Source organism: Cervus canadensis, chromosome 22 (assembly GCF_019320065.1).
Source record: "Cervus canadensis isolate Bull #8, Minnesota chromosome 22, ASM1932006v1, whole genome shotgun sequence".
NCBI lineage: Eukaryota > Metazoa > Chordata > Mammalia > Artiodactyla > Cervidae > Cervus > Cervus canadensis.
Window position 1 is genome coordinate 31,107,272 of NC_057407.1, and position 9,986 is coordinate 31,117,257.

General features: G+C 40.7%; 1 protein-coding gene across 2 annotated transcripts in view; it reads left to right on the forward strand.

Annotated features, from left to right (window-relative positions):
• The window catches only part of GXYLT2 (glucoside xylosyltransferase 2), a 75,985-nt gene extending 65,999 nt beyond the window's left edge, over positions 1–9,986 (forward strand). For both annotated transcript variants that reach the window (XM_043443122.1, XM_043443123.1), the window contains exons 6-7: positions 3,722–3,894; positions 8,750–9,986. In XM_043443122.1, coding sequence (XP_043299057.1) covers positions 3,722–3,894; positions 8,750–8,932 — 356 coding nt within the window. In that variant the 3' untranslated portion in view covers positions 8,933–9,986. The remainder of the gene's footprint in view (positions 1–3,721; positions 3,895–8,749) is intronic.

A 9,986-nucleotide genomic window follows, 5' to 3' on the forward strand; every position in this document is an offset into this window, starting at 1 on the left:
AAACATTTACCACCCATGTACTATGAGTCAGGAACTATGCTAGGCTCGTTCCATGTAAGTTATCTTATTTTATCCTTCTAGCAGCCTAATGCAATAGTACTTGTTATGGCAATAACAGTGTTAATAGTAATGATTGCAGCTTACATATACGGTGTGCCTCCTATGTGCTGAGCACTGTTCCATGTACTTCTAGACATGAACTCATTTAATACTCCCTCAAATCCTCCCAGTGATATTTACAATTCTTTCCCCTTTTACAGATGATGAAGCTGAGGCCCAGAAAAAATTGTGTAATTTGCTTGAGTTCATGCAACTCATGGCAGAGTGCTGTATTCAGTCTCAACAGATTGACTCCAGAACATGCTGTCAGCCTCTCTGCTGTTAGGTCGTGACTGACACAATAAGGGCTTCTGTGGTGGCTCAGTGGTAAAGCATCTGCCTGCCAATGCAGGAGATGAGGGTCCAATCCCTGGGTGGGGAAGATCCCCTGGAGAAGGATATGGCAACCCACTCTAGTATTCTTGTCTGGGAAATCCCATGGACAGAGGAGTTTGGAGGGCTACAGTCCCTGAGGTTGCAAAAGAGTCAGATACAACTTAGCAACTAAACAACAACAAGTGCTCCTAAACTGAAGTCAAGTTTTTCAGCGAATCACCTAAGGTTTTAGAGCCAGAAGATAGTAGAACTCAATTTTGAACCTACTGAATGTAAGAATCTATCTCGTTTCAAATCCTTTTGGAATTTTCAGAAGGGTAGATGTTAATTCTTCACTAAATGTTTAATAGAATTTGCCTGTGAAGCCATCTGGTCCTGGACTCTGTTGGAAGACTGTTAATCACAGTTTCCATTTCAGTACTTGTGATTGGTCTGTTCATATTTTCTATTTCTTTGTGGTTCAGTCCTAGGAGGTTGTACCTTTCTGAGAATTTCTCCATTTCTTCTAGGTTGTCCATTTTATTGACTTATAGTTGCTCATAGTAGTTGCTTATGATCCTTTGTATTCCTGTGGTGTTCATTGCAACGTCTCCTTTTTCATTTCTAATTTTATTGATTTGAATCCTCTCCCTTTTTTTCTTGATGAATCTGGCTTAGGGTTTATCAATTTTTTTTTTTTATCTTCTCGGAGAACCTACTTATAGTCTTACTGGTCTCTGCTATTGTTTTCTTCGTCTCTACTTCATTTATTTCTTCTCTGATCTTTATGATTCCTTTCCTTCTACTAAGTTTGGGCTTTGTTTGTTCTTCTTTCTCTAGTTGCTTTAGGTGTAAGATTAAGTCATTTATTTGACATTTTTATTGTTTGTTGAGGTAAGATTATATTACTATGAACTTCCATCTCAGAACTGCTTTTGCTGTGTCTCATAGGTTTTGGATTGTTGTGTTTTTGTTGTCATTTGTCTCTTGGTATTTTTTTAATTTCCTCCTTAATTTCTTCAGTGATTCATTGGTTATTTAATAACATATTGTTTAGCCTCTGTGTGTTTGTGTTTTGCCTTTGAACAATGCCCTAAATGGGCTTGGTCTTCTAAGGCTGCAAAGAGAGGAAAAATTTGGGGATTTTTGTTTGTTTGGGTGTGTGGGTGTGTGTGTGTGTGTGTGTGTGTGTGTGTGTGTGTGTGTGTGTAGTAGAGTCCTTTCACTACTTAGGAGGAGGCAAAAACCTTCATCACCAACCTTAAACTCCATGAAGGCAAGACCTGTACATATAGCAAGCTTTCAATAAATATGTGTTGATTCAGTCAATCCATGTGTTTACCAAATCAGAGATAGGGTCTAGGGCAGTACATTCAGCAGAGATTATTGGCAGGTGCTTAAGCAGGGGCTGCAAATCCAAAAGACCAGGGAGGTATCAGAAAGGAGTGAAGTGACTCTTTGGGTTAAAAGGGGCAGCTATTGTGCTGGCGTCAGGCTGCAGTTCAGAAGCACAAAAGTATATTTAGATATTTTCACTCCCACCATCCTCACATCCACCCTCTGCACTGAAGTACAGGGAAGTCACACAGCTAATAAAGGAATTGGGATTCACGTCCTGATAGTATGATTTCAGGGTGAGTACCACTCTCCCCCAGGTGTGGATTACGTATGTGCACGATGGAGGTGAATGCAAGTAAGAGAAGAAGCATGGTAGAATGGAGTTCTCCCAAGAAAAGGAAAATCTTGCAGTGTTTTGTGAACAATTAGGGATTAGTAGGTGCTTCGGTTTCACAGTGGTCTGTAAGTTTCTAATTTTGTTTTGCTTTTTGGCTGCCCCATGCGGCTTGCAGGATCTTAGTTCCCCGACCAGGGATTAAACCTGCACCCTTGGCAGTGCAAGTTCCAAGTCCTAAACACTGGACTGCCAGGGAATCCCACAGTGGCCTGTAAATTCTGAGTGGTGGAAATACTACACACCGTCTGCCAGAGGGGATGTCTAGTGATGTTTTCATTCTTTGCTTTCCATGTTGATGCTTTCTGTAAATAACCTCTAAGCAGCAGTCCTTTCCATAAGAAGGAAATACCATCAACTGAACCAACAACACATCTTTATAATGCTTTTCTGACATGGGTGATTGATTTGCTCCAAGCCTTCTGTTTTCTCACTCAAGGTCTTTCTCATGGTGAGTGATGCATGTTTGCAGAGAACTTTGATCCATCCTTCTCTAGGCCCAGCCCTTAAAGGCACAAGAAGGAGGAGCCAGGAAGCTTGAACGTTTTGAACGTTATGAACATTTTGCTAATTTTATAATCCTGGTCACAAGAGGAAATTTACTGAGTCCAACAGGATTAGAGCCGAGTTTCTTGACCTTGGCATTACTACTGTGGTGGGGGCTGTGTTGTTCATTGAGGATGTTTACAGCATCCCTAATCTCTACCCACTAGACACCAATAGAAGCCTTACATGTGACAATCAATGTCTCCCTCCAAACACTGCCAGATGGCCCTAAGAGACTGGAATAGCATCACCCCTGGCTAAGAACCTGTGAATTAGAGATGCAGACACAGGTATACATGTGGACATGCTCACCCACAGTGTACATAGTCACTGGGGCATGGGGACTTCTTTTTTGGGGAGTGGGGGAACTTTTTATTTTGCTTTTTTTTGGGTGGGTTGTTTTTTGTTTTTTGGGGTTTTGTTTTTGTTTTTGTGCTATTGTAGTATTTTGTTTGTTTTCCTTCATTTTGTTTCTGTTGCTTGATTGCTTTTTAATCTGAAAAGGAACCTTTGCTTCACTCTTGACTCTAATTTTTCAGGTTGGTCCATTTCACAAAACCTTTCCAAAGAGTTGATTATAACTGCTAACACTGTGGGCCACAGCTGAGTGCTTGGCTCTCTACTATGCCTTTTACACGAGCTTTTAAAAAACGGAATCATCAATAACGGGACAATTCTATTACATCCATCTTGTGGATTAGGAAACTGAAACACAGGGCGATTAAGTCATTGGACCTAGGTTGCACCGTTTTTGATCCACAGAGTTGGGATTCTGTCTCAAGCTGTCTGCTGCCGTTGTTTGACTTCTTGTCCAAGATGCTATATTACCCCTCTCTTTGGGGTAAGGTCTCCAACATCGCTGATGCATGATCCTTCAATTCCTGAACTCAGACTATTAACAAACATGGCAAAACCTGGGCTACAAGTCACAAATCACTCACATGCTTTGAAATCCCATGTGGTGTGCAGTTTATGGAAATGTTGGTTTCATCACTGGCTCTGATTGTGTCTTTCTCTTGTTGCCACCAGAGTGTCTCTACGTGTTCCCCTGCCAGTGGAACTACCGTCCTGATCACTGCATGTATGGAAGCAATTGCAGAGAGGCAGAGCGGGAAGGTGTATCTGTCCTGCATGGGAATCGAGGTGTCTACCACGATGAGAAGCAGCCAACTTTCAAAGCACTCTATGAGGCCATCCGAGATGTAAGTGCATTCTCGTCCCCATTCAGCAGGCACCTGCTCATCAGCGTGATGCAGTGCATGCACTTTGGTCACCCATCTCTTTGAAGGTCAAATAATTCCTCAGAAGCATTGAATTACACCAATTTTCCCCAACGTCAGTCACATTACACCTCTTACTACCTGATACTGTACCTTTTTCACTCTTGACTTACTATTTCCAAGTAGGTCACTTATTTTTTCACCTGAAATAAGTTCGCTGAAGGTGGAAATGTCCTATCAGAAAGAGAAACCCTGTGCCATATGCTATAATAAAGGATCATAGGTTAGGGTAAACATAATATTAATACAATAAAAATAAAATTATATTATTCAACTCAAGCTAACATGTTGCCTGGTTGCCAGCTCCAGCCTGTTGAATGAACAAGTGTCAAGTTGGTCAGTTAGGCAAGGAGCCAAACCGAAGTAACAGTCAAGTCCTGCCTGCTATGACTCACACACTTTGGAAATGCCGCTTTCCATGTTGCCTTTCACCTTGAAGTTGTTAGGGGAAAACCAGCAACAGCTACTTTCAGAGATTTCTCTTTTGAAACTTTCATTCCCAAAAACAGGCCAAGTATTGGTCCAAATCTGGTCAGTTTTTGTAAGACATGTGGGGTAAGAATGGTTTCTTAAAGAGTTGAGGGGAAATGAACAGAATAGTTTGTGACATAAGAAAGTTTTATGAAATTCAAATTTCTTCATTCATAAATAGAGTAGTGTTGGGGCATAGTGACAACCATTCATGTATGTATTATCTGTGGCCACTTTTATGCTGCAGAAGCAGAGATGAGTCACTGTGATAGACTGTATGACCCACAGAATCTGAAATATTTACTGTCTAGCCTTTGCAGCAAAAAATTGCCAACCCCTGACATATAGCATGTAGATTTTATTAGAGGGTTTTTTCTTGAGTATCCAAGAACCCTCATGATTCGTGAACAGGCTTTAGTAGGGGCGAAGTGGGAGTGAACCCTGCAATATAGTAATATTTCATACATTTTTGCATGTATGAAAATATGCATTTTGCAAAGCTGCCAATAAGAAAGACATAAGAGAACACTGATTTAATCCCTGGGTCAGGAAGATCCCCTGGAGGAGAGCATGGCAACCCACTCCAGTATTTTTGTCTGGAGAATCCCATGGACAGAGGAGCTTCGTGGGCTACAGTCCATAGGGTCACAAAGAGTCGGACGCAACTGAAACCATTTAACACGCATGCACGCAAAGAGAATCCCGGAGAATTCCAATTCTAGAATCCCACAATTGTCTTTCTGTGGAGGGAAAATATTTCATGTACCTATAAGCTAATACTTCTTTCTTCCCCAGGTTCCTGCTGATTTAATTACATAGAAAATGTGTTCTGTACTTAGTGATATCACATTTAGGTATTCAGACACTGGACTCTAGGTGCAAACCCATTCAGGAGTGCACATGCAAGCTAAAGAAGGCTGCCGCAGACGTGGACATCAGAACCACACCTTCCGGTTGTTCTGTGATCTGTCAGCCCTGATCTGGGATTGAGCAACTGTGCTTCTAGAATTACAATCTGTCTTGTTTGTTTTCTGGGTGGATCAGAAAACAGGCCAGATAAATGTTTCATAAAGGATCCTGGCTAATACACTAGCTGATTTTCCTCAGTTGGGCCTAAAAAGACAATTCTCCAATTCTCATTCATTTCAATCAGGACTGTCACTAACCCCATCCTGAAACTTGAGTAAATATGGACAGACTTCATCATACAAGACACATTTCTTCGCTCAATCACTGTGCCCTAGAGTGCAATCCGGTCAGGGCTTGGCTTTGGGCATCAATAGACCTGGGTTCAGATGCCAATATTATCACTTTCTGGTGATTAGCTACTAGCTCTCTGTTTCTGCCTTTTGTTGTTATTGTTCAGTCTGTAAGTCATGTCCAACCCTTTCCGACCCGATGGACTATAGTACTCTAGACTATGGGATTCTCCAGGCAAGAATACTTGAGTGCGTTGCCATTTCCTTCTCCAGGAGAGTCTTCCTGGACCAAGGATCAAACCCACATCTCCTGTGTTGGCAGGCAGATTCTTTACCACTCAGCCACCAGGGAAGCCTCTTCTTGCCTTACTGGGCCTCAGTTTCCTCATCTGTGAAATGGAGATAATATTTTCTAAAAGGTGTTGTTGGAATTCAACATAATGATGGTGTTTAAATGATGGTGTTTACACTTTTCAGTACAGTGCCTGATGTAGAGTTGTGCTCAACAGTTAGTAGAAGTTGTTTGCATGATAACAGGTTCACACTTTTTTTTTCTTACCTCTCACTGTGTTTTTTCCTTTCTTTCTTCTTCTCTGAAAATATTCCCCTCTCCTCCCTCTTCCTTCTTTCCTTCCCTTCTCTTTATTTCCCTCCTCTTCTCCCATCCCAGACTCTTCCCCCTTTCTCCCCCCAACTCATGTTCACACACCCTAACCTTGCGTGTATGTTTCTGTGAAGGGGAAGTATGATCTGCTCGCACTATGACCCAAGGAAAGTTACGTACTAAGCAGACATTCTGCCAGTAATTTTTTCAACAATCATCTGTGAAGAGCCTATTTAATGTAGGAACAGTCTAGGTTCTAGGAAACTCAGAAGTCAACAAGACCAAGACTGATAAAACCTGCTTCTCATGAACCATATATTCTGGGTGGATGAAGCCAGACAATACTCATATAAACCAAGAAATAATAAAAGTCCTTTCAGACAGTGAGAGATTAAAAGGTGGCCAGAGCAGGGTAACGGCCATCCTGGATGGAGAGGAGGATTCACAAGCTCAAGTCCTCAGCCTGAGCCTTGATCCTTGGAGGCAGCCCTGGGGAAATCTAGGGGGAGATCCTGCCAAGTAGAAGAAAGAACCCAGGAAAAGTCCCTGAGGCAGGAATAAGTGTGTGGGAAGAGGCTGCAGTAACCAGAATGACCAGAAAAGGGGAGCGAGCAGAGATGAGCATAGAGAGTTCCAGATCTCACTGAACCTTTGGGGAAAGAGAGCAGTTTGAATCTTATTCTAATTGCAGTGGGAAGCCCCTGCAAGAAAATGATGTGCTCTGATTTATGTTTTAAAAATACCTGCTTGTTTGCTGGTGGAAGGGCTGCAACAGTGAAGACACAAAGGTTACTTATGAGGCTGATTACAACCATCCAGGTGAGAGATGGGGCTGGCTGGTACTTGTGCAGAATTGGGACGATGGGAGGAAGGGGCCGGATTCCGGATACGTTTGTGGAGACAGAGTTGCTGATGGACTAGATGAAGGATGTGGGGAAAGAGAGGAATCAGAGATGAATCCATTGTTTTGACCTCTTCTTTTCCTGTCACTGGGGGAGACAGTGGTGAAAAGAAGTTTTCGTTCATGTTCAGCGTGTCTGACTCTTTGTGAGTCCTTGGGCTGTAGCCCGACAGGCTCCTCTGTCCATGGAATTGTCCCAGCAAGAATACTGGAGTGGGATGCCATTTCCTACTCCAGGGGATGTTCCCGACCCAGAGATGGAACAGGCTTGTCCTGCATCTCCTGCATTGCCTCCATCTGCAGGTAGATTTTTTACCACTGAGCCATCTGGGAAACCCCAGAAAAAGTCAATCAGTGGTCTAAATTGTGCTGTGAAAGAAACAGTGTTCCAAACATAGTCTCGGACTGAACCTTAACCTCCTTCTGGGAAGAAAATCACATTTCTGATAAACTAGCTTAAGCAATATTTCTGATGAACCTTAATGGATTAGAACTTGTTTTGGGAAACTACACACCCAACCCACTCTGCTGTCAGGCAATAATCTGACTTTTCATCATTCTTGTTTTCCTTTTTTTTTTTTTTTCTTTCTCTAGTCTTTTTGTTTAAAATGTCCTTGCCAACAGTGAATCTTTGACTTGACCTAACGGGAGGCATTTTCCCTTTTGCTGAGATTGTAATAAAACTTTGACTTACGCTCATAATTAGGTAGTCTGAAAGATTTGTTTGGGAGAATATAGGCATATTCCATAGGAAAGCAGGATAATCTTTTTAAAGTATGAAGTGGGATAAAACCAACAACCAATATTCAGTACCTAAATTACTAAAATAAAGTTCACTGATGATACATTTCACTAGTAGTTGTTAAACTCTGGACTTCACGAGATCACTGTAGTTCCTCTATTAAGATTGCTATAGAGGCAAAAAATATGAAGGATTCAGTGTTTTATTGTAGTAGATTTCAATTATCTATTTCAACCTTTTTTTCCAATTTTATTGAAGTATAGTTGATTATAATGTTGTGTTCATTTCTTCTGTACAGCAAAGTAATTCAGTTATACATATGTGCTTTTTTTTCTTATTCTTTTCCATTATGGTTTGTCACAAAATTTTGAATATAGTTCCCTGTGCTGTATAGTTAAGATCTTGTTGTTTATACTTGAATCTTGATCTACTCAGCAAAAGTATGGTATATAGAATATCCTGTTCTGGGAAATACATTGGGATGGTCAGAAGGTTCCTTTGGGCTTTTCCATAAGATGGTATGGAAAAAGCCTGAGGGAACTTTTTGTCCAACCCAATACTTGACTCTTAAGTTTTAAGAGCTTTTAGAACACAAATAAATCATCTGGTTTTTTTTTTTTTTTAAAGTAATGACACTGAGCCTCCAAAAGGGTAAATGATGGCCTGGGGTTGCACAGGATTGAATCAGGGTTTGAACTTTGGTCCTTGGAGGTCCCTTCCACTGTATCTAAAAACACCAACTGTGACTACGTGTTTCCAGTAATTCCCTGTGTCATTTCCCAGTAAGTTATTTCCTTTTTAAATGGCATTTCAGTAACTAAAATAAACTTTTCCTTTTTTTCCCCCCACTCATCTTTCAGTTTCCCTTTCAAGACAATCTCTTTCAATCCATGTATTACCCTCTTCAGCTGAAGTTTTTGGAGACTGTGCACACTTTATGTGGACGAATTCCACAAGTTTTTCTGAAGCAAATTGAGAAAACAATGAAAAGGGCCTATGAGAAACACGTCATCATCCATGTTGGCCCCAACCAGATGCACTGAGTATTTCATGTTGTCACAAGTCAATTGGGCATCTCATGAACGAGGAAATATTCATCTTCAAGCTGCCTGGATCTCTTTCATGTGACTATTTCATGGTGCTCTATGACAATTGAGTTTTAAAAGCCTTGTTAAATGTTGCTAAATTAGTTGCCCCTAAAAGGAAATATGCTTTAGGTTTTTTTTCCTAAAATGCTATTTATCTCTCTGTTTTTTGTGGTTTTTTTTTAATGGTATCATTGTTCACTTAACATTGTTGAAGCAGGTTGAGCTAGCTGTGAAAAGGAACTCTCTGAGCCTTCGAGTTCCCAAGTGTTGCAGACAATGGCGGTGACATCTGATGTGGTATATTTTATCCAATTTTCTTGAGACTCTTTCTATGCAATTGGTTCTTCCCACCCCTTGTTACAAAAGCAATACATGCTTATTATAAAGCAAACAAACTTTTAAAAATTTTAGAGGATCTATAGGTCAGTGGACCAAAATCAAGATGAGATTAGCCATAATCCTATCAACTAGGGAAAAGATTTTTTTAGTGTAGTCTCATCTAGCCTTTTTTCCCCTACTTCTGTATTTATTTGTTGCTTGTCTTTTCCATCATGTAATGCATCTAAAACAGGTAGTCTAAGTAAAAGTTGAACCCTATGCTGAGATTTTTATGTAGGAGACTAAAAATTTAGACAAAATGATTATGTTTACAGGGCTTTATTTAAAATCTGTCTGGGACAGAGAAGCTCATCAAGATTAGGAGACCGATTGAGATGAGATTAAGGGAGTGCAAGCTGTGCACACACCCTAGTCTTGTCAGAGATCACACCCTTGAACCATTGTTATAAAACCCCTCATCCTTCTTTAAGGTTGAGGCACTTAGTTTTTCAGGCAGGAGCCAGCTATGTCCCCCTTTGCCTGGCAAAGCAATAAAGCTGTCCTTTTCTACTTAAAAAATAATATGGGAAAAGTATTCAAATTTTAGCTAATTGGGCAGTGATAAAGGGTGAAGCATATCTGGGTTTGTTTTTTTTTTTTTTAAGAAAAATTGTTTGTTGTTGTTTAGTCG